We start from the raw sequence: 25,381 nt of genomic DNA, 5'->3' as shown, positions 1-25,381 counted from the left end.
AACGGTCTCCAGGTGAAGGGGCGGGCCAACCTGTGGACACAGCTTCCTGTTTAGTCTGGGAAGTGGGGAACCCCCCTAACTGCTATGTAACGGTCTCCAGGTGAAGGGGCGGGCCAACCTGTGGACACAGCTTCCTGTTTAGTCTGGGAAGCGGGGAACGCCCCTAACTGCTATGTAACGGTCTCCAGGTGAAGGGGCGGGCCAACCTGTGGACACAGCTTCCTGTTTAGTCTGGGAAGCGGGGAACCCCCCTAACTGCTATGTAACGGTCTCCAGGTGAAGGGGCGGGCCAACCTGTGGACACAGCTTCCTGTTTAGTCTGGGAAGCGGGGAACCCCCCTAACTGCTATGTAACGGTCTCCAGGTGAAGGGGCGGGCCAACCTGTGGACACAGCTTCCTGTTTAGTCTGGGAAGCGGGGAACCCCCCTAACTGCTATGTAACGGTCTCCAGGTGAAGGGGCGGGCCAACCTGTGGACACAGCTTCCTGTTTAGTCTGGGAAGCGGGGAACCCCCCTAACTGCTATGTAACGGTCTCCAGGTGAAGGGGCGGGCCAACCTGTGGACACAGCTTCCTGTTTAGTCTGGGAAGCGGGGAACCCCCCTAAGTAACGGTCTCCAGGTGAAGGGGCGGGCCAACCTGTGGACACAGCTTCCTGTTTAGTCTGGGAAGCGGGGAACCCCCCTAACTGCTATGTAACGGTCTCCAGGTGAAGGGGCGGGCCAACCTGTGGACACAGCTTCCTGTTTAGTCTGGGAAGCGGGGAACCCCCCTAACTGCTATGTAACGGTCTCCAGGTGAAGGGGCGGGCCAACCTGTGGACACAGCTTCCTGTTTAGTCTGGGAAGCGGGGAACCCCCCTAACTGCTATGTAACGGTCTCCAGGTGAAGGGGCGAGCCAACCTGTGGACACAGCTTCTTGTTTAGTCTGGGAAGCGGGGAACCCCCCTAACTGCTATGTAACGGTCTCCAGGTGAAGGGGCGGGCCAACCTGTGGACACAGCTTCCTGTGCAGCAGCAGCAGTACTACATAGACGTCCAGACCATCGAGGAGCTGTTTAGTCAGACGGACTGTCAATCATCTGGGGTTACCTCTGTGACTCGAGGGGGGAAGGCCCGAGGCTCCCTCAGAGAGACCAAAGATGAGGTGAGGAGGAGAGGACACACACACCCTTATGGCCAATGAGGTGTAGGTGTTATGTCAAACAGATATATTCCATCTGGGCTCTGAGTTAGCGAAGTGTTGCATTTTTGTTTTCATTCTCTCTGTTCTTTCTCTCTCTTTCTCTCTGTTCTCTGTTCTCTCTCTCTGTTCTCTCTCTGTTCTCTCTCTCTCTCTCTGTTCCCTGTTCTCTCTCTCTGTTCTCTCTCTCTGTTCTCTCTCTCTGTTCTCTCTCTCTCTCTCTGTTGTTTCTCTCTGTTCTCTCTCTCTCTCTCTATCCCTGTTTCTCTCTCTCTCTGTTCTCTCTCTCTCTGTTCTCTCTCTCTCTGTTCTCTCTCTCTGTTCTCTCTCTCTCTGTTGTTTCTCTCTGTTCTCTCTCTCTCTATCCCTGGTTCTCTCTTCTCTCTGTTCTCTCTCTCTCTCTGTTCTCTCTGTTCTCTCTCTCTCTCTGTTCTCTCTCTCTCTGTTCTCTCTCTCTCTGTTGTTTCTCTCTGTTCTCTCTCTCTCTATCCCTGGTTCTCTCTTCTCTCTGTTCTCTCTCTCTCTGTTCTCTCTCTGTTCTCTCTCTCTCTCTCTCTGTTATCTCTGTCTCTCTCTTGTCTCTCTTCTCTCTGTTCTCTCTCTCTCTCTGTTCTCTCTCTCTCTCTGTTCTCTCTCTCTCTGTTCTCTCTCTCTCTCTCTCTGTTATCTCTGTCTCTCTCTCTCTCTGTTCTCTCTGTTCTCTCTCTCTGTTGTTTCTCTCTCTCGCTATCCCTGTTTCTCTCTGTTCTCTCTCAATTCAATTCAAATTCAATTCAAAGTGCTTTATTGACATGGGAAACATATGTTAACATTGCCAAAGCAAGTGAAATAGATAAACAAAAGTTAAACAAAAAATGAACAGTAAACATTACACTCACAACAGTTCCAAAAGAATAAAGACATTTCAAATGTCATATTATGTATATATATATACAGGGTTGTAATGACGTGCAAATAGTTAAAGTACAAAAGGGAAAATAAATAAACATAAATATGGTTTGTATTTACAATGGTGTTTGTCCTTCACTCACTGCAACAGGTCACACATCTTGCTGCTGTGATGGAACACTGTGGTATTTCACCCAGTAGATTTGGGAGTTTATCAGAATTGGGTTTGTTTTAAAATGCTTTCTCTCCCCCTCTGTTTTCTCTCTCTCAGATCAGTATCCTGGACTTGAAGAGAGGGATGAATGTGGGAATTTACCTCAAACAGTTCAAGAAGTAAGTCTGTCCTCATGATACTCTCTGTCTCTCTCTCCGTCATATATATATACACACATGTACAGTTAATTTGGGAAAGTATTCAGACCCCTTGACTTTTTCAACATTTTATTATGGTACAGCCATAATAAAATTAATTAAATTGTTTTTTTTTTCTCATCAATCTACACACAATACCCCATAATGACACAATACCCCATAATGACACAATGCCCCATAATGTCACAATACCCCATAATGACTCAATACCCCATAATGACTCAATGCCCCATAATGACTCAATACCCCATAATGACTCTATACCCCATAATGACTCAATACCCCATAATGACTCAATGCCCCGTAATGACTCAATACCCCATAATGACTCAATACCCCATAATGACTCAATACCCCATAATGACTCAATACCCCCGTAATGACTCAATACCCCCGTAATGACTCAATACCCCCGTAATGACTCAATGCCCCGTAATGACTCAATGCCCCGTAATGACTCAATGCCCCGTAATGACTCAATACCCCCATAATGACTCAATGCCCCGTAATGACAAAGCAAAAAGATTGAAATATCACATTTACATAAGTATTCAGACCCTTTACTCAGTACTTTGTTGAAGCACCTTTGTCAGCAATTACAGCCTCGAGTCTTCTTGGGTATGACGCTACAAGCTTGTCACACCTGTATTTGGGGAGTTTCTCCCATTCTTCTCTGCAGATCCTCTCAAGCTCTGTCAGGTTGGATGGGGAGCGTCGCTGCACAGCTATTTTCAGGTCTCTTCAGAGATGTTCGATCGGGTTCAAGTCCGGGCTCTGGCTGGGCCACTCAATGACATTCAGAGACTTGTCCCAAAGCCACTCCTGCGTTATCTTGGCTGTGTGCTTAAGGTCGTTGTTCTGTTGGAAGGTGAACCTTCTACCCAGCCTGAGGTCCTGAGTGCTCTGGAGCAGGTTTTCATCAAGGATCTCTCTGTACTTTGCTCTGTTCATCTTTCCCTCAATCCTGACTAGTCTCCCAGTCCCTGCCGCTGAAAAACATTCCCACAGCATGACGCTGCCACCACCATGCTTCACCGTAGGGATGGTGCCAGGCATTCAGACCAAAGAGTTCAATCTTGGTTTCATCAGACCAGATCATCTTGTTTCTCATGGTCTGGGAGTCTTTAGGTGCCTTTTGGCAAACTCCAAGCGGGCTGTCATGTGCCTTTTACTGAGGAGTGTCTTCCATCTGGCTGGGCAGCCAGTGGCTTCCAGTTTGGCCGGGCGGTCAGCTCTAGGAAGAGTCTTAGTGGTTCCAGATTTCTTCCATTGAAGAATGATGGAGGCCACTGTGTTCTTGGGGACCTTCAATGCTGTAGAAATGTTTTGGTACCCTTCCCCAGATCTGTGCCTCGACACAATCCTGTCTCTGAGCTCAATTCCTTCAACCTCATGGCTTTGTTTTTGCTCTGACATGCACTGTCAACTGTGGGACATTATATAGACAGGTGTGTGCCTTTCCAAATCATGTCCAATCCATTGAATTGACCACAGGTGGACTCCAAGTTGTAGAAACATCACAAGGATGATCAATGGAAACAGGATGCACCTGAACTCAGTCTTATAGCAAAGAGTCTGAATACTTATGTAAATTGGTTATTTCTGTTTTTTTGTTTTTAATACTTTTACAAAAATGTCTAAAAACTGTTTTTGCTTCGTCATTATATGTTATTGTGTGTAGATGAAGGAAAACATTTAAATCCATTTTAGAATAAGTCTGTAACGTAACAAAATGTGGAAAAAGTGAAGGGGTCTGAATACTTTCAGAATGCATTGTGTCTATATGTATGTGTATATGTAGTTAGCTAGCCGACTGCTGGATGATCCAACTTTCAAAATGAGTCCTTTTTGGCCACAGCAGTCAACTAGCTAGGTAGCCACAGCAGTCAACTAGCTAGGTAGCCACAGCAGTCAGCTAGCTATGTAGACACAGCAGTCAGCTAGCTAGGTAGCCACAGCAGTCAGCTAGCTAGGTAGCCACAGCATTCAGCTAGCTAGGTAGCCACAGCAGTCAGCTAGCTAGGTAGCCACAGCAGTCAGCTAGCTAGGTAGCCACAGCAGTCAGCTAGCTAGGTAGCCACAGCAGTCAGCTAGCTAGGTAGCCACAGCAGTCAGCTAGCTAGGTAGCCACAGCAGTCAGCTAGCTAGGTAGCCACAGCAGTCAACTAGCTAGGTAGCCACAGCAGTCAGCTAGCTAGGTAGCCACAGCAGTCAGCTAGCTAGGTAGCCACAGCAGTCAGCTAGCTAGGTAGCCACAGCAGACAGCTAGCTAGGTAGCCACAGTAGTCAGCTAGCTAGGTAGCCACAGCAGTCAGCTAGCTAGGTAGCCACAGCAGTCAACTAGCTAGGTAGCCACAGCAGTCAGCTAGCTAGTGTAACGGATGTGAAATGGCTAGCTAGTTAGCGGGTACGCGCTAGTAGCATTTCAATCAGTTACGTCACTTGCTCTGAAACCTAGAAGTAGGGTTGCACCTTGCTCTGCAAGGGCCGTGGCCTTTGTGGAGCGATGGGTAACGATGCTTCGTGGGCAACCGTTGTTGATGTGTGCAGAGGGTCCCTGGTTCGCGCCCGTGTCGGGGGGAGGGGACGGTTTAAAGTTATACTGTTACATTGATGCTGTTGACCCGGATCACTGGTTGCTGAGGAAAAGGAGGAGGTTGAAAGGGGGGTGAGTGTAACGGATGTGAAATGGCTAGCTAGTTAGCGGGTACGCGCTAGTAGCATTTCAATCAGTTACGTCACTTGCTCTGAAACCTAGAAGTAGGGTTGCACCTTGCTCTGCAAGGGCCGTGGCTTTTGTGGAGCGATGGGTAACGACGCTTCGTGGGTGTCAGTTGTTGATGTGTGCAGAGGGTCCCTGGTTCGCGCCCGTGTCCGGGCGAGGGGACGGTTTAAAGTTATACTGTTACACTAGGTAGCCACAGCAGTCAGCTAGCTAGGTAGCCACAGCAGTCAGCTAGCTAGGTAGCCACAGCAGTCAGCTAGCTAGGTAGCCACAGCAGTCAACTAGCTAGGTAGCCACAGCAGTCAGCTAGCTAGGTAGCCACAGCAGTCACCTAGCTAGGTAGCCACAGCAGTCAACTAGCTAGGTAGCCACAGCATTCAGCTAGCTAGGTAGCCACAGCATTCAGCTAGCTAGGTAGCCACAGCAGTCAGCTAGCTAGGTAGCCACAGCAGTCAACTAGCTAGGTAGCCACAGCAGTCAACTAGCTAGGTAGCCACAGCAGTCAGCTAGCTAGGTAGCGACAGCAGTCAACTAGCTAGGTAGCCACACCAGTCAACTAGCTAGGTAGCCACACCAGTCAACTAGCTAGGTAGCCACACCAGTCAACTGGCTAGGTAGCCACACCAGTCAACTGGCTAGGTAGCCACACCAGTCAACTGGCTAGGTAGCCACAGCAGTCAACTAGCTAGCTAACCACAGCAGTCCAACTAGCTAGCTAGCCACAGCAGTCCAACTAGCTAGCTAGCTAGCCACAGCAGTCAGCTAGCTAGCTAGCCATTTAGCTTTCTAGCACATTCATTTGTAAACAGTTAACATGCTAGTTAGTTACCACATGTTTTTGTCAAACTGTTAACAGAGTAGCTAGCAAGCAACAAGATATGCCAAATAACAGCTTAAAAACCACTGTTAACAGAGTAGCTAGCAAACAACAAATGCTAAACTACTGGAGGGCAAATAAATCAGATTTGACCGTTCAGACAAGTCACATGGCCAGGAATCAGATTTGAATCAGACTTCAAACCACCTACGAAGGTGGTTTGAAAAGGTAGCTTGAAATATCCGATTCCATATGCTTTTTGGCTGTTCAGACTACAGGACAAAGAACCGAGTCATATCGAATCTGCAAACAAATAGGATTTGAGTCCCTTCAACAAGGCTTTCGACTGAACACACACTCGCGTTGGATGAGTTGGTGTCTGGAGAAGAATGCAGAGTACTTTCCAGCTTGTGTTGACTGCATCAATAGTTTATACCACCAGTTAAGTGTCTCTGCTGCCACAACACACAGGGAGAGACATGAGGGCGAGACGTCGTCTTGTGAGTTTGTGACGTCTTTCATGCAGGTTCAGTGTTGAGATCAAACACCTCTTTTTTTTTTTACCCTCCCTTGACCAATCAAAGCATTTTGTTACATAAGCAGCCATCTGTCTGACTAAAACACAGGTTTGACCCCCCACCCTCTCTCCCTTTCCTCTCTCTCCTTTATCCCCTCCTTTCCCTCCCCTCCTCTCCTCTTTTCATGTCTTTCCCCCTCTCTCAGTTGTAATCCTACAGAAGTTAGCCACTAATAGCCAATCTGCAGTCTTTGTTGTGTTGAGTGGATTAAACTGTGGGTCGGTTTCCTGGTACGGAGGGAGTAGCCGCATTATAATTGCAGAAAGACCCAGCTGAGGTATTGTGGGGAAAATCCCAGTTATTAAAACTGAAGAGACAGAGAGGAAGTACGACTGAGAGAAAAGGGTTTCGAGAGGTTCTAGAACTTTCATTCTGGGTTTAGAGGGAAGGGTTCTAGAACTTTCATTCTGGGTTTAGAGGGAAGGGTTCTAGAACTTTCATTCTGGGTTTAGAGGGAAGGGTTCTAGATCTTTCATTCTGGGTTTAGAGAGAAGGGTTCTAGAACATTCTGTGTTTAGAGAGAAGGGTTCTAGAACATTCATTCTAGGTTTAGAGAGAAGGGTTCTAGAACATTCATTCTGGGTTTAGAGAGAAGGGTTCTAGAACATTCATTCTGGGTTTATAGAGAAGGGTTCTAGAACATTCATTCTGGGTTTAGAGAGAAGGGTTCTAGAACTCTCATCCTTTGACTTGCCTAGTTAAATAAAGGTTAAATTAAAAATTAAAAAATCATGACGATGTCTGTTCCAGGTCCAACCAGGACATAATAGAGGATATTCGCTATGGCAACAGTCAGTCATACGGAGCGGAGCTTCTTAAAGAGCTGCTCAAACTACTACCTGAGACCGAAGAGGTGAGACACACACACACACACACACACAGCACGACAAAACGCACGCACGCACGCACGCACGCACACACACACACACACACACACACACACACACACACACACACAGCACGACAAAACACACACACACACACACTATGTTGATTCTATGTTCCTGTTTCTTCCTCTCAGGTGAAGAAACTTAAAGCGTTCCGAGGCGACCCCTCTAAACTCTCATTGGCCGATTCCTTCATGTTCCTGCTCACCCAAGTGCCCAGGTGAGAGGTCATGGCATTTAGTGACCTGACCCTATCCCCAGTCTGGACCCTACTTTCTGATTGATTAACATGCCATTCAGTATTGAACTATTATGCAAAAGCCAACTCTGTGTGTGTGTGTGTGTGTGTGTGTGTGTGTGTGTGTGTGTGTGTGTGTGTGTGTGTGTGTGTGTGTAGTTTCGAGGTGCGTATCAAGGCCATGGTTCTTAGAGAAGAGTTTCCCCCAGCCTGTGAGAACATGAGTCGCGACATCGATTCCCTACGAACCGCCACAAAAGGTGAGGTCCCTCTCCTCCCTAAATCCCACTAAAACCACCATACCTGTCTCCTCTAAAGGTCAGGTTAGTATTATTAGTATGATTATTATTATTATTATTATTATTTTGGTTATTAGTATGGTTATTATTATAAATATGACTAATTTGGTTATTATTATTATTATTGGTATTTTGGTTATTATTCTTTTGGTTATTATTACAGTTATTATTATTAATATTATTGTTATTAATATTATTATTATTGTTATTATTATTATTATTTTGGTTATTCTTATTGTTGTTATTCTTATTTTGGTTATTACTATTCTTGTTATTATTATTATTGTTGTTATTTTGGTTATTATTATTATTAAAACTCTGAAGAAAGGCAGGAACCTAGGAAGAAACTGTCAGGGGTTCACCTAGGGGTCATGATAGGTGCTGTACCAAATGTTTGATGTATTAAAATAATTGATTATGCTTAGGTTGTATTAATAGAAGGGGAGGGGTTATAAGACCCTTACATGTATAGGGTCCTAGACTACAGATTAAGAGGTTTAATATTGTTCCACAGTCTTTTCTAATCTCTGCCTCTTATAAAGAAACTGTCTGAGAAATGTGTGACTGTGAAGACAGAACTCTGCAGGGGAGTGTAAGAGATAAGAGACTAGTCAGACATTCCACTATAAATCAACTTGGACATTTACTGCTAAGCTTTTAGATAACACACTAAAACTCTTGTTTATATAGCTGTGTAGGTATTGTTGTTGTTGTTATTTTGGTTATTATTACAGTTATTATTCTTATTGTTGTTATTATTATTTTGGTTATTACTATTCTTGTTATTATTATTATTGTTGTTATTTTGGTTATTATTATTATTTTGGTTATTATTATTATGGTTATTATTGTTATTGTTTATTATTATTATTATTTTGGTTATTCTTATTGTTGTAATTATTGTTATTATTATTGTCACTGTTATTATTATTATTCTTGTTATTATTATTATTCTTGTTATTATTATTATTATTTTGGTCATTGTTATTATTTTGGTTATTATTATTATTATGGTCATTATTATTATTATTTTTATGATAATGGTTAGTGTTATTATGGTTTATTATTGTTATAATACTATAGGAGTGCTATCAGTAGTAGAAGATGTGAAGGTATTTGAGGATGAACAGTAGTGTCATATGAGTCTCCCCATAAAACAGCTTTCTCATATAAATATCATGTTCATGAACCGACACTAACAGCTAAGCACTGGTGGGATCTTCAGCAAATGGATAACTGGAAGAAACCCTCCCTCTCTCTGTATCTCTCTCTGTCCCTCTCTTCTCTCTCAGTTTCTCTCTCCGTTAATTCTCTTCCTGTGTCATGCTGAGAGCAGTTTAATGTCTGACGCCTTTCTTTAACTTAACTTAACTCTCTCTCTCTCTCTCAATTCAATTCAATTCAATTGACTTTATTGACATGGCAAGTTCGTTATTACTTACATTGTCAAAGTATACATATCGAAAATAAAAATCAAATATATATGTATATATATACAAAATATATATATATTTATATATAAATAAATGGTGGGACCAACAGCAATAATAACAGTAGTAGTGGACATGGGATTACCATTAACAACAACTACAACAACAATATTAATCAGAACAACAATAAATTAAAGCAACAGTAGTAGACCAGTGTTAATATGACTTGAGAAGACATATGACCTGGTATGAAAGACAAAACAAAACTAAGCTAAATGGGAAATATTATCAACATTACTTTGCATTTTTCACTGGCTGTCCCTCAGGTTGTGGCAGGAGGACACATATTTGGCTGCCAAAACTGCACATTTTGGCTTTTCACCCAATAAATATTTGATTTTTTCTTCATCTTTTATAGTTTCAAATTCTTTGTATTGAGTTATAATTTTGGGAAAGAAATATGCTCTTAGGTCTGAGTATTTGTCACAGTGTAGTAGGAAATGCACCTCTGTCTCTACCTCTCCTCTGGAGCAGAGTGAGCACAGCCTGTCCTCTCTGGGCAGCCAGGTTTGTCTGTGACGACCGTTCTCTATAGCCAGACGGTGCTCACTGAGTCTGTACCTAGTCAATGTTTTCCTCAGTTTTCTATCAGTCAGTCTCTCTCTCTCTCTCTCTATCTCTCTCTCTATCTCTCTCTGTATCTCTCTCTCTCTCTCTGTATCTCTCTCGCTCTCTCTTTTTCTCTCTGTCTTTCTTTCTCCTCCACCACTCTCTCTGCCATCCTGTAACACTATATATTTAAATTAAGGGCTTATGGGGTGTTTTCTGTGGTAGTTTCAGTGATATATAAACAGTATCTCTCTCTGTAGAGCTGCTAGGCTGTGAGGAGTATTAACAGTATCTCTCTCTGTAGAGCTGCTAGGCTGTGAGGAGTATTAACAGTATCTCTCTGTATCTCTCTCTGTAGAGCTGCTAGGCTGTGAGGAGTATTAACTGTATCTCTCTGTATCTCTCTCTGTAGAGCTGCTAGGCTGTGAGGAGTATTAACAGTATCTCTCTCTGTAGAGCTGCTAGGCTGTGAGGAGTATTAACGGTATCTCTCTGTATCTCTCTCTGTAGAGCTGCTAGGCTGTGAGGAGTATTAACAGTATCTCTCTCTGTAGAGCTGCTAGGCTGTGAGGAGTATTAACAGTATCTCTCTCTGTAGAGCTGCTAGGCTGTGAGGAGTATTAACAGTATCTCTCTGTATCTCTCTCTGTAGAGCTGCTAGGCTGTGAGGAGTATTAACAGTATCTCTCTCTGTAGAGCTGCTAGGCTGTGAGGAGTATTAACTGTATCTCTCTCTGTAGAGCTGCTAGGCTGTGAGGAGTATTAACAGTATCTCTCTCTGTAGAGCTGCTAGGCTGTGAGGAGTATTAACAGTATCTCTCTCTGTAGAGCTGCTAGGCTGTGAGGAGTATTAACAGTATCTCTCTCTGTAGAGCTGCTAGGCTGTGAGGAGTATTAACAGTATCTCTCTCTGTAGAGCTGCTAGGCTGTGAGGAGTATTAACAGTATCTCTCTCTGTAGAGCTGCTAGGCTGTGAGGAGTATTAACAGTATCTCTCTCTGTAGAGCTGCTAGGCTGTGAGGAGTATTAACAGTATCTCTCTCTGTAGAGCTGCTAGGCTGTGAGGAGTATTAACAGTATCTCTCTCTGTAGAGCTGCTAGGCTGTGAGGAGTATTAACAGTATCTCTCTCTGTAGAGCTGCTAGGCTGTGAGGAGTATTAACAGTATCTCTCTCTGTAGAGCTGCTAGGCTGTGAGGAGTATTAACAGTATCTCTCTCTGTAGAGCTGCTAGGCTGTGAGGAGTATTAACAGTATCTCTCTGTATCTCTCTCTGTAGAGCTGCTAGGCTGTGAGGAGTATTAACTGTATCTCTCTGTATCTCTCTCTGTAGAGCTGCTAGGCTGTGAGGAGTATTAACAGTATCTCTCTCTGTAGAGCTGCTAGGCTGTGAGGAGTATTAACGGTATCTCTCTGTATCTCTCTCTGTAGAGCTGCTAGGCTGTGAGGAGTATTAACAGTATCTCTCTCTGTAGAGCTGCTAGGCTGTGAGGAGTATTAACAGTATCTCTCTGTATCTCTCTCTGTAGAGCTGCTAGGCTGTGAGGAGTATTAACTGTATCTCTCTGTATCTCTCTCTGTAGAGCTGCTAGGCTGTGAGGAGTATTAACTGTATCTCTCTGTATCTCTCTCTGTAGAGCTGCTAGGCTGTGAGGAGTATTAACTGTATCTCTCTCTGTAGAGCTGCTAGGCTGTGAGGAGTATTAACTGTATCTCTCTCTGTAGAGCTGCTAGGCTGTGAGGAGTATTAACAGTATCTCTCTCTGTAGAGCTGCTAGGCTGTGAGGAGTATTAACAGTATCTCTCTCTGTAGAGCTGCTAGGCTGTGAGGAGTATTAACAGTATCTCTCTGTATCTCTCTCTGTAGAGCTGCTAGGCTGTGAGGAGTATTAACAGTATCTCTCTCTGTAGAGCTGCTAGGCTGTGAGGAGTATTAACTGTATCTCTCTCTGTAGAGCTGCTAGGCTGTGAGGAGTATTAACAGTATCTCTCTCTGTAGAGCTGCTAGGCTGTGAGGAGTATTAACAGTATCTCTCTCTGTAGAGCTGCTAGGCTGTGAGGAGTATTAACAGTATCTCTCTCTGTAGAGCTGCTAGGCTGTGAGGAGTATTAACAGTATCTCTCTCTGTAGAGCTGCTAGGCTGTGAGGAGTATTAACAGTATCTCTCTCTGTAGAGCTGCTAGGCTGTGAGGAGTATTAACAGTATCTCTCTCTGTAGAGCTGCTAGGCTGTGAGGAGTATTAACAGTATCTCTCTCTGTAGAGCTGCTAGGCTGTGAGGAGTATTAACAGTATCTCTCTCTGTAGAGCTGCTAGGCTGTGAGGAGTATTAACAGTATCTCTCTCTGTAGAGCTGCTAGGCTGTGAGGAGTATTAACAGTATCTCTCTCTGTAGAGCTGCTAGGCTGTGAGGAGTATTAACAGTATCTCTCTCTGTAGAGCTGCTAGGCTGTGAGGAGTATTAACAGTATCTCTCTCTGTAGAGCTGCTAGGCTGTGAGGAGTATTAACTGTATCTCTCTCTGTAGAGCTGCTAGGCTGTGAGGAGTATTAACAGTATCTCTCTCTGTAGAGCTGCTAGGCTGTGAGGAGTATTAACAGTATCTCTCTGTATCTCTCTCTGTAGAGCTGCTAGGCTGTGAGGAGTATTAACGGTATCTCTCTGTATCTCTCTCTGTAGAGCTGCTAAGCTGTGAGGAGCTTCATGCCATCCTACACCTGGTGCTACAGGCTGGAAACATCCTCAATGCTGTGAGTCAGAGTGTGTTTGTGTGTGACTCCACCAAAGGGTCTAAAGTGTTGACTGATCGTGTCTCTGTCTACAGGGGGGTTATGCTGGTAATGCTGTGGGGTTCAAGCTGTCCTCTCTCCTGTCTCTGGCTGATACCAAGGCCAACAAACCTGGCATGAACCTGCTGCACTTTGTAGCTCTGGTGAGGAGAGGTGTTTGTCTATCTGCCTGTTTGTCTATCTGCCTGTCTGTCTGTCTGTCTATCTGCCTGTTTGTCAATATGCCTGTCTGTCTATCTGCCTGTCTATCTATCTGCCTGTCTGTCTATCTGCTTGTCTGTCTATCTGCCTGTCTGTCTATCTGCTTGTCTGTCTATCTGCCTGTCTGTCTATCTGCCTGTTTGTCTATCTGCCTGTCTGTCTATCTGCCTGTTTGTCAATCTGCCTGTCTATCTGCCTGTCTGTCTATCTGCCTGTCTGTCTATCTGCCTGTCTGTCTATCTATCTGCCTGTCTATCTATCTGCCTGTCTGTCTGTCTGCCTGTTTGTCTATCTGCCTGTCTGTCTATCTGTGATGACCTGGTCCTTTCTGGTCCTCTTAGGAAGCACAGAAGAAGGATGATAAACTTCTAGAGTTTCCTGGTAAACTTCAGCATGTCCAGTATGCAGCACGGTGAGACCCAGACTGGCCATAGTACTACACTATATATACTGTCTGGTCCATAGTACTACACTATATATACTTTCTGGTCCATAGTACTACACTATATATACTGTCTGGTCCATAGTACTACCCTATATATACTGTCTGGTCCATAGTACCTCACTATATATACTGTCTGGTCCATAGTACTACACTATATATACTGTCTGGTCCATAGTACTACACTATATATACTGTCTGGTCAATAGTACTACACTATATATACTGTCTGGTCCATAGTACTACATTATATATACTGTCTGGTCCATAGTACTACACTATATATACTATCTGGTCCATAGTACTACACTATATATACTGTCTGGTCCATAGTACTACACTATATATACTGTCTGGTCAATAGTACTACACTGTATATACTGTCTGGTCCATAGTACTACACTATATATACTGTCTGGTCCATAGTACTACACTATATATACTGTCTGGTCCATAGTACTACACTATATATACTGTCTGGTCCATAGTACTACACTATATATACTGTCTGGTCCATAGTACTACACTATATATACTGTCTGGTCCATAGTACTACACTATATATACTGTCTGGTCCATAGTACTACACTATATATACTGACTGGTCCATAGTACTACACTATATATACTGTCTGGTCCATAGTACTACACTATATATACTGTCTGGTCCATAGTACTACACTATATATACTGTCTGGTCCATAGTACTACACTATATATACTGTCTGGTCCATAGTACTACACTATATATACTGTCTGGTCAATAGTACTACACTATATATACTGTCTGGTCCATAGTACTACACTATATATACTGTCTGGTCCATAGTACTACACTATATATACTGACTGGTCCATAGTACTACACTATATATACTGTCTGGTCCATAGTACTACACTATATATACTGTCTGGTCCATAGTACTACACTATATATACTGTCTGGTCCATAGTACTACACTATATATACTGTCTGGTCCATAGTACTACACTATATATACTGACTGGTCCATAGTACTACACTACATATACTGTCTGGTCCATAGTACTACACTACATATACTGTCTGGTCCATAGTACTACACTATATATACTGTCTGGTCCATAGTACTACACTATATATACTGTCTGGTCCATAGTACTACACTATATATACTGTCTGGTCAATAGTACTACACTATATACTGTCTGGTCCATAGTACTACACTATATATACTGTCTGGTCCATAGTACTACACTATATATACTGACTGGTCCATAGTACTACACTATATATACTGTCTGGTCCATAGTACTACACTATATATACTGTCTGGTCCATAGTACTACACTATATATACTGACTGGTCCATAGTACTACACTATATATACTGTCTGGTCCATAGTACTACACTATATATACTATCTGGTCCATAGTACTACACTGTATATACTGTCTGGTCCATAGTACTACACTATATATACTGTCTGGTCAATAGTACTACTCTATATATACTGTCTGGTTTATAGTACTACACTATATATACTGTCTGGTCCATAGTACTACACTATATATACTGTCTGGTCCATAGTACTACACTATATATACTGTCTGGTCCATAGTACTACACTATATATACTGTCTGGTCCATAGTACTACACTATATATACTGTCTGGTCCATAGTACTACACTATATATACTGTCTGGTCCATAGTACTACACTATATATACTGTCTGGTCCATAGTACTACACTATATATACTGTCTGGTCCATAGTACTACACTATATATACTGTCTGGTCCATAGTACTACACTGTATATACTGTCTGGTCCATAGTACTACACTATATATACTGTCTGGTCCATAGTACTACACTATATATACTGTCTGGTCCATAGTACTACACTATATATACTGTCTGGTCCATAGTACTACACTGTATATACTGTCTGGTCCATAGTACTACACTATATATACTGTCTGGTCCATAGTACTACACTATATATACTGTCTGGTCAATAGTACTACACTATATATACTGTCTGGTCAATAGTACTACACTATATATACTATCTGGTCCATAGTACTACACTGTATATACTGTCTGGTCCATAGTACTACACTATATATACTGTCTGGTCAATAGTACTACACTATATATACTGTCTGGTCAATAGTACTACACTATATATACTATCTGGTCCATAGTACTACACTGTATATACTGTCTGGTCCATAGTACTACACTATATATACTGTCTGGTCAATAGTACTACACTATATATACTGGCTGGTCCATAGTACCTCACTATATATACTGTCTGGTCCATAGTACCACACTATATATACTGTCTGGTCAATAGTACTACTCTATATATACTGTCTGGTCCATAGTACTACACTGTATATACTATCTGGTCCATAGTACTACACTATATATACTGTCTGGTCCATAGTACTACACTATATATACTGTCGTGTCAATAGTACTACACTATATATACTGTCTGGTCAATAGTACTACACGATATATACTATCTGGTCCATAGTACTACACTGTATATACTATCTGGTCCATAGTACTACACTGTATATACTGTCTGGTCCATAGTACTACACTATATATACTGTCTGGTCCATAGTACTACACTATATATACTGTTTGGTCCATAGTACTACACTATATATACTGTTTGGTCCATAGTACTACACTGTATATACTGTCTGGTCCATAGTACTACACTATATATACTGTCTGGTCCATAGTACTACACTATATATACTGTCTGGTCAATAGTACTACACTATATATACTGTCTGGTCCATAGTACTACACTATATATACTGTCTGGTCCATAGTACTACACTATATATACTGTCTGGTCCATAGTACTACACTATATATACTGTCTGGTCCATAGTACTACACTATATATACTGACTGGTCCATAGTACTACACTATATATACTGTCAGGGCTCTGGTCAATAGTACTACACTATATATATACTGTAAGGGCTCTGGTCAATAGTACTACACTATATATACTGTCAGAGCTCTGGTCAATAGTACTACACTATATATACTGTCAGGGCTCTGGTCAATAGTACTACACTATATACTGTAAGACCATAGGGCTCTGGTCAATAGTACTACACTATATATACTGTCAGGGCTCTGGTCAATAGTACTACACTATATACTGTAAGCCCATAGGGCTCTGGTCCATAGTACTACACTATATATACTGTCAGGGCTCTGGTCAATAGTACTACACTATATATACTGTCAGGGCTCTGGTCAATAGTACTACACTATATATACTGTAAGACCATAGGGCTCTGGTCAATAGTACTACACTATATATACAGTCAGGGTTCTGGTCAATAGTACTACACTATATATACTGTCTGGTCAATAGTACTACACTATATATACTGTCTGGTCAATAGTACTACACTATATATACTGTCTGGTCCATAGTACTACACTATATATACTGACTGGTCAATAGTACTACACTATATATACTGTCTGGTCCATAGTACTACACTATATATACTGTCTGGTCCATAGTACTACATTATATATACTGTCTGGTCCATAGTACTACACTCTATATACTGTCTGGTCAATAGTACTACTCTATATATACTGACTGGTCCATAGTACTACACTATATATACTGTCTGGTCCATAGTACTACACTATATATACTGTCTGGTCCATAGTACTACATTATATATACTGTCTGGTCCATAGTACTACACTCTATATACTGTCTGGTCCATAGTACTACACTATATATACTGTCTGGTCCATAGTACTACACTGTATATACTGTCTGGTCCATAGTACTACACTGTATATACTGTCTGGTCCATAGTACTACACTCTATATACTGTCTGGTCCATAGTACTACACTATATATACTGTCTGGTCCATAGTACTACTCTATATATAATGTCTGGTCCATAGTACTACACTATATATACTGTCTGGTCAATAGTACTACACTCTATATACTGTCTGGTCCATAGTACTACACTATATATACTGTCTGGTCCATAGTACTACACTATATATACTGTCTGGTCCATAGTACTACACTGTATATACTGTCTGGTCCATAGTACTACACTCTATATACTGTCTGGTCCATAGTACTACACTATATATACTGTCTGGTCCATAGTATTACACTGTATATACTGTCTGGTCCATAGTACTACACTGTATATACTGTCTGGTCCATAGTACTACACTCTATATACTGTCTGGTCCATAGTACTACACTATATATACTGTCTGGTCAATAGTACTACTCTATATATACTGTCTGGTCCATAGTACTACACTATATATACTGTCTGGTCAATAGTACTACTCTATATATACTGTCTGGTCCATAGTACTACACTATATATACTGTCTGGTCAATAGTACTACTCTATATATACTGTCTGGTCCATAGTACTACTCTATATATACTGTCTGGTCCATAGTACTACACTATATATACTGTCTGGTCCATAGTACTACACTATATATACTGTCTGGTCCATAGTACTACACTATATATACTGTCTGGTCCATAGTACTACACTATATATACTATCTGGTCCATAGTACTACACTATATATACTGTCTGGTCAATAGTACTACACTATATATACTGTCTGGTCCATAGTACTACACTATATATACTGACTGGTCCATAGTACTACACTGTATATACTGACTGGTCCATAGTACTACACTATATATACTGTCTGGTCAATAGTACTACTTTATATATACTGTAAGGCTGATCTGACTTCAGTAATCATCATCATGACGTAGTGACTCACTGCTACCATGATCCTTCTTGCCCTGTGACCTTTCACCCCTCCAGGATATCAGTGGAGAACGTGGATGCAGAGTTCGAGTCGTTGTCGTCTCGCACGCGCTCAGTAGAGGAGAGCATCCAGGGAGAGACGGAGCTGCTGCTGCAGCTGGACCACTTCCTACAGGTCAGACACACAGAGAGAGGACAGGGACACAGAGAGAGAGGTCAGGGACACACCGAGAGAGGTCAGGGACACACAGAGAGAGGACAGGGACAAACACAGAGAGGTCAGGGACAAATAGAGAGGTCAGGGACACACACAGAGAGAGAGAGAGAGGTCAGGGACACAGAGAGAGAGAGGTCAGGGACACAGAGAGAGAGAGAGGTCAGGGACACAGAGAGAGAGGACAGGGACACACAGAGAGGTCAGGGACAAATAGAGAGAGGACAGGGACACACAGAGAGGTCAGGGACAAATAGAGAGGTCAGGGACACACACAGAGAGGTCAGGGACAAATAGAGAGGTCAGGGACACACACAGAGAGAGAGAGAGAGGTCAGGGACACACAGAGAGAGAGAGAGAGGTCAGGGACACACAGAGAGAGAGAGAGGTCAGGGACACACAGAGAGAGAGAGAGGTCAGGGACACAGAGAGAGAGATGTCAGGGACACAGAGAGAGAGATGTCAGGGACACACAGAGAGAGGAGAGGTCAGGGACACACAGAGAGAGGAGAGGTCAGGGACACACAGAGAGAGATGTCAGGGACACACAGAGAGAGGAGATGTCAGGGACACACAGATAGAGGAGAGGTCAGGGACACGCAGAGAGAGAGAGGTCAGGGATTGTATTTGAGTGTTAGTGTGTGTGTGTGTGTAGTAACAGTGTGTCTCCTCTCCTAGAATTCGACAGCAGCCCTGGTTGAGTTGCGAAGGCAGCGACAGGAGTTAAGGAACGAAGGGAACATTCTGATCGACTTCTTCTGCGAAGACAGAGAGTCCTTCAGGCTGGACGAGTGTTTCAAAGTCTTCCAAGACTTCTGCCTGAAGTTTCAGAAAGCAGTCAGGGTACTAGACCATCTTCATGTTAGTCTAGAAGACCAGAATAAATCACACTGGATGTCAGGGTACTAGACCATCTTCCTGTTAGTCTAGAAGACCAGAATAAATCACACTGGATGTCAGGGTACTAGACCATCTTCCTGTTAGTCATGAAGACCAGAATAAATCACACTGGATGTCAAGGTTTCCTCATTGTGACTATACAAGCGAGCTGTTACAGTTGAATAATGTTGAAACCTTTGGACTCTGTGTTTGAGGAGTATAATATAAAACTCTTGTTAAAATACTGAGTCTCTGCTACTGGTTGTCTGCTAAATGTGTACTGCTACTTCCCCCTGGTGTTCAACAAGTGTTATTACACCTGTATATACTTTAACACTGTTCTGTCCTCTCTCTCTCTCTCTCTACCGCTCACTCTCTCTCTGTCTCTCTTTCTCTTTCTTTCTCTCTCTTTCTCTCTCTCTCTCTCTCTCTCTCTCGCTCTCTCTCTACCGCTCTCTCTCTCTCTCTCTCTCTCTCTCTCTCTCTCTCTCTCTCTACCGCTCCCTCTCTCTCTCTCTCTCTCTCTCGCTCTCTCTCTACCGCTCTCTCTCTCTCTCTCTCTCTCTCTCTCTCGCTCTCTCTCTCTCTCTCTCTCTCTCTACCGCTCCCTCTCTCTCTCTCTCGCTCTCTCTCTCTACCGCTCTCTCTCTCTCTCTCTCTCTCCCATCTCTATCTGTCTCTCTCTCTCTCTCTCTCTCTCTACCGCTCTCTCTCTCTCTCTCTCTCCCATCTCTATCTGTCTCTCTCTCTCTCTCTCTCTCTCTCTCTCTCTACCGCTCCCTCTCTCTCTCTACCGCTCCCTCTCTCCCTCTTTCTTTCTCTCTCTCTACCGCTCCTTCTCTCTCTCTCTTTCCCTCGCTCTCCCTTTTGCGTCTCTCGCTCTCTCTCAATTTCAATTACATTTCAATTTAAGGGCTTTATTGACATGGGAAACATATGTTAACATTACCAAAGCAAGTGAAATAGATCATAAACAAAAGTGAAATAAACAATAAAAATGAGCAGTTAACATTACGCTCACAAAAGTTCCAAAAGAATAAAGACATTTCAAATGTCTATCCCTCCCCTCTCTGTTCTCTAGGACAACCTGGAGCGTGAGCTGAAGGAGGTGTCTCATCGTCGGATACAGGAGCTCGAGGAGAAACGCCACTCGTGGGCGGGCGGAGAGGAGGTGGGCGGGGTCTTCGGAATGCGCAGCAGCAGCGAGACGGACATAGAGGTGGCCCTATCCCAGGAGGAGGGGCTTATCGAGCTTCTCAAGTCCCGCCCGTGCTCGCCGCACAGCCCCCAGAATGCACTGAGGCGTTCCGGAAGCGTCCGCCGTTCTCGCGGCTCTGCATCTGCCGCGGCTGACCGTCAGCTGACTAGCCTGCTAACTCTAGGCATCACCTCTGACCTTCAGGTCGTAGGGGGGTCACCGAATCCCGGGCGCCGACTATGGAGGGGCGCCGAGCAGCGGGATTCCTCCCCCATGAGGTCACCTGAAACTGGGCTGAGGAGTCCCAACATCTCCCCTCTGACCAGACTTCAGCCTCAGAGACCTGCGGGTCACACTCAACCCCAGAATCAGCACCCTCAGGTAGACTGGCCCGGTCCACACTCCCCCTCCTCTAGACCCACCTCCTTAGGACCGAGGCACAGTCACCATAAACCTCAACCTGGCATCAACTCAAATCACAGCCCTCAGACAGCAACCGTTGACCACAAACCACAAAGCACAGACCTGAACCAGACCCCTGACCCTGACCACAACCAATCCAGTGGTCTGACCGTCGACCTTGAACGACATACTCTGGTTCCTAAGCTCCGAGCGTTCGACCTCGTCTTGACCCCACACGGTCACGACCAGGGAGATGTCGTCACCGACACAGACCTGGAGAAAGAGATTCCCAGAGACTCTATCCTCACGGATACACAGAAGAATCCCCAAGGGCGTTCTGAGGGGCGGGAAGAGAGGGAGAGGTCCGACTCTTCCAGACAGCGGGAGGAAGAGGTGGATGAGAATGGGAGGATAGTGGCTGCAGGGATAGTGAATGAGGAGCCTTCTGTGGGTGAAGTAGAGGAGAAGAGGGTAGAACAGGAGGAGGAGAAGGGTGTGTCTCGGACAGAGACGTTGACTGCAGATTGTCGTACTGATCGATCTCCATCCACAGCTATTCTAGACCTCTCGTCACATGCACAGAGCGGTGATAACCCCACACACACTGACGAGGCTGAGAGTCCAGCACACCAGGTATCCGCTTCTTCTATGGGTGAGTCCCCAGCCAATAGCATGCCTTCAGAATCTCAACCCACCAATGAGTACTCAGTGCCTGTATCCACCACTGACCAATCAGTGCCTGTTTCCTCCGATGAATCATCGGTTCCAGCAGTGTCTACCTCCGCCAATGAGCTGCCTGCGTCAGTCACCGCTGGTGCCTCTGATAGGTCAGCCCAGGGTACGAATCCCAAGACCAGCCAGGTGGCTAAGCCTTCCAGACCCCCCTCGACCACCAGCGGGCGAAAGACTGTCATCCGCACCCTCAACTCCTCAGAGAACCAGGGCATGAGGCGTGTGGTCCCTATCTTCAAGGCCAGTCGAAGTGGCTCGATCCCGGGTAAACAGGTGGAGAAATCCCCTGGCCACCAGAGCTCTGGTCCACGGACCACCACCACCACCTCCTCTAACCCAGCCGACCGCTCTCTTAGACGGGCAGAGAGGAGCTCCGCCACACCCCGTCGCAATAGCCTCCAGGTCGACGACCCCAAGGCCGAGTCTGTGACCACCACGGGTGTCCACGGCAATGCCCGAGACCAACCCCAACCTTCCAACCTCCAGAGGAAGCCGTCCTTCCGAAAGCCTCTCCGCCCCGTCGCCCCCAGACCGCCCCCAGAGGAAAAGATGTGCCGTTCCACCCTCCGAGCCCTCGCCGCCGCCGGTGGGGCTGTTCCAACAGCGGGGGGTGGAGGAGGTAACAGCCTCAGTGCCCCCCCGACCCCCTCCCACCGTGGAGGTGTCCCCGCCCCCCTCCCTGGATTTGCCCGAAACACAGCCGCTTCCTCTTTCAGACGGACCACACTCGCCCCCCCGGGGAGTACCCTCACCCCCTCTAAGAACTCTCCCCGTTCCTCCCCTGTCCCCTCTCCCGGACCCTCACCCCTCAGCCGGGCGGGGTCGTTGAGACACCACAGGGTGACCCCCGCGGGCCCCCCAGGCACAGACAACCCCATCAGGAGAACACAAAGTATCAAAGGACCCCTCCGCGCCCCGACCCCCAACCCCCTGCCCCCACAGACCCTCCCTGACTCGCTGGCGCACCCTAAAGGGCATGCAGGGAAAAACAGCAGCAGTTTCTCTGACAAGTCCACCCACTACAGAGACTCCAGTAAAGCACTGAAACCCACCTGGAGATAGAGGCCTAGTTCCAATACCTACCACATACTTCCTTTTCCCCGGCCTAGTTCCAATACCTACCACATACTTCCTTTTCCCCGGCCTAGTTCCAATACCGACCACATACTTCCTTTTCCCCGGCCTAGTTCCAATACCTACCACATACTTCCTTTTCCCCGGCCTAGTTCCAATACCTACCACATACTTCCTTTTCCCCGGCCTAGTTCCAATACCTACCACATACTTCCTTTTCCCCGGCCTAGTTCCAATACCGACCACATACTTCCTTTTCCCCGGCCTAGTTCCAATACCGACCACATACTTCCTTTTCCCCGGCCTAGTTCCAATACCGACCACATACTTCCTTTTCCCCGGCCTAGTTCCAATACCGACCACATACTTCCTTTTCCCCGGCCTAGTTCCAATACCGACCACATACTTCCTTTTCCCCGGCCTAGTTCCAATACCGACCACATACTTCCTTTTCCCCGGCCTAGTTCCAATACCTACCACATACTTCCTTTTCCCCGGCATAGTTCCAATACCTACCACATACTTCCTTTTCCCCGGCCTAGTTCCAATACCTACCACATACTTCCTTTTCCCCGGCCTAGTTCCAATACCTACCACATACTTCCTTTTCCCCGGCCTAGTTCCAATACCTACCACATACTTCCTTTTCCCCGGCCTAGTTCCAATACCGACCACATACTTCCTTTTCCCCGGCCTAGTTCCAATACCTACCACATACTTCCTTTTCCCCGGCCTAGTTCCAATACCGACCACATACTTCCTTTTCCCCGGCCTAGTTCCAATACCGACCACATACTTCCTTTCCCCCGGCCTAGTTCCAATACTCACAACATATTTCCTTGCTTCCTTTCCCCCGGCCTAGTTCCAATATTGACGACATGTATCTCTTGTTCCAATACAAACTACATGCCACATTACTTATGTTAACACTTATCGTATGTTCTCCAGATCTACAGGGTCGAGTCTTTCAAAATATATAGAAAAATAATTAAAGGACTTTTAAAGATGTAAATTAAGTCTAGATTTGTATTTTTGTGATCGTGATTTTATCTATCTCTACATCATGTTGTCATTGTATGGAAGAAACCTTTCTACGTCCCGAATAGTCCCCATATCAGTTCATAGTGCACTCCTTTAACCAGGGCCCATAGGGCTATAGTGCACAATGTAGGGATTAGGGGACCATTTGGGACAGAGACATGAGTACGTTTGATCTAGCTGTGTTTCCTGTTAAAACCTGTTCCCGAATGTGTTTGTATTAGCCAACTCCCCTGATTATCAATTGTCATGTCCTGGGCCTGATCTAGGATCAGTTTGTGCTTCAGCCAACCTGCCCTGGGCCTGTATTCATAAAGCCTCTCCTAGTAGTAGTGGTGATCTAGGATCAGGTCCCCCTTTTGTTTATAATCACCTTATTCATTGGCTGTATTAAAACAGGCAGACCAATTCTGATATTTTGCCCAGTCAAACGACCAATTATTGCCAAATAGATCAGAATTGGGATGCCTGTGTAAACGCGGCCATCGTGATCTAAAATACTAAACTGATCCTAGATCAGCACTCCTACTAGGAGAGGCTTTATGAATACAGGCCCAGGACATGTTGGCTGAAGCCTAAACTGATCCTAGATCACCACTCCTACTAGGAGAGGCTTTATGAATACAGGCCCAGGACATGTTGGCTGAAGCCTAAACTGATCCTAGATCACCACTACTACTAGGAGAGGCTTTATGAATACAGGCCCAGGACATGTTGGCTGAAGCACAAACTGATCCTAGATCAGCACTCCTACTAGGAGAGGCTTTATGAATACAGGCCCAGGACATGTTGGCTGAAGCCTAAACTGATCCTAGATCAGTACTCCTACTAGGAGAGGCTTCATGAATACAGGCCCAGGACATGTTGGCTGAAGCCTAAACTGATCCTAGATCAGCACTCCTACTAGGAGAGGCTTTATGAATACAGGCCCAGGACAGGTTGGCTGAAGCACAAACTGATCCTAGATCAGTACTCCTACTAGGAGAGGCTTTATGAATACAGGCCCAGGACAGGTTGGCTGAAGCACAAACTGATCCTAGATCAGCACTCCTACTAGGAGAGGCTTTATGAATACAGGCCCAGGACATGTTGGCTGAAGCACAAACTGATCCTAGATCAGCACTCCTACTAGGAGAGGCTTTATGAATACAGGCCCAGGACATGTTGGCTGAAGCCTAAACTGATCCTAGATCACCACTCCTACTAGGAGAGGCTTTATGAATACAGGCCCTGGACATGTTGGCTGAAGCCTAAACTGATCCTAGATCAGCACTCCTACTAGGAGAGGCTTCATGAATACAGGCCCAGGACATGTTGGCTGAAGCCTAAACTGATCCTAGATCAGCACTCCTTCTAGGAGAGGCTTTATGAATACAGGTCCAGGACATGTTGGCTGAAGCACTAACTGATCTGGGACCTGGCTATATCATTTTTGTATATTTGATTAATGAGACAATGAATAAACGTGTACACTTTAACCACTTGTTTAGAGACGTTGTCTGTGTGTGAAATGGCTCCCTGGTCAAAGGTAGTGCCTTAGATAGGGACTAAAAATATATATATATT

General features: G+C 44.7%; 1 protein-coding gene across 1 annotated transcript in view; it reads left to right on the top strand.

The window, feature by feature from the left end:
* LOC120035899 (FH2 domain-containing protein 1-like) overlaps positions 1–22,783 on the top strand; it is a 50,193-nt gene extending 27,410 nt beyond the window's left edge. The window contains exons 3-13 of the mRNA XM_038982364.1: positions 974–1,147; positions 2,343–2,404; positions 7,314–7,416; positions 7,585–7,670; positions 7,848–7,948; positions 12,705–12,775; positions 12,850–12,957; positions 13,357–13,427; positions 18,336–18,453; positions 19,171–19,335; positions 20,453–22,783. Of these exons, the coding sequence (XP_038838292.1) occupies positions 974–1,147; positions 2,343–2,404; positions 7,314–7,416; positions 7,585–7,670; positions 7,848–7,948; positions 12,705–12,775; positions 12,850–12,957; positions 13,357–13,427; positions 18,336–18,453; positions 19,171–19,335; positions 20,453–22,765 (3,372 nt within the window). The 3' untranslated portion in view covers positions 22,766–22,783. The remainder of the gene's footprint in view (positions 1–973; positions 1,148–2,342; positions 2,405–7,313; positions 7,417–7,584; positions 7,671–7,847; positions 7,949–12,704; positions 12,776–12,849; positions 12,958–13,356; positions 13,428–18,335; positions 18,454–19,170; positions 19,336–20,452) is intronic.
* Positions 22,784–25,381: the final 2,598 nt, after the last annotated feature.

The sequence above is a fragment of the Salvelinus namaycush genome, unplaced genomic scaffold, assembly GCF_016432855.1.
Source record: "Salvelinus namaycush isolate Seneca unplaced genomic scaffold, SaNama_1.0 Scaffold1139, whole genome shotgun sequence".
Lineage (NCBI taxonomy): Eukaryota > Metazoa > Chordata > Actinopteri > Salmoniformes > Salmonidae > Salvelinus > Salvelinus namaycush.
Note: the sequence above shows the minus strand (reverse complement) of the source record. Positions and strands in the feature narration are given on the sequence as shown.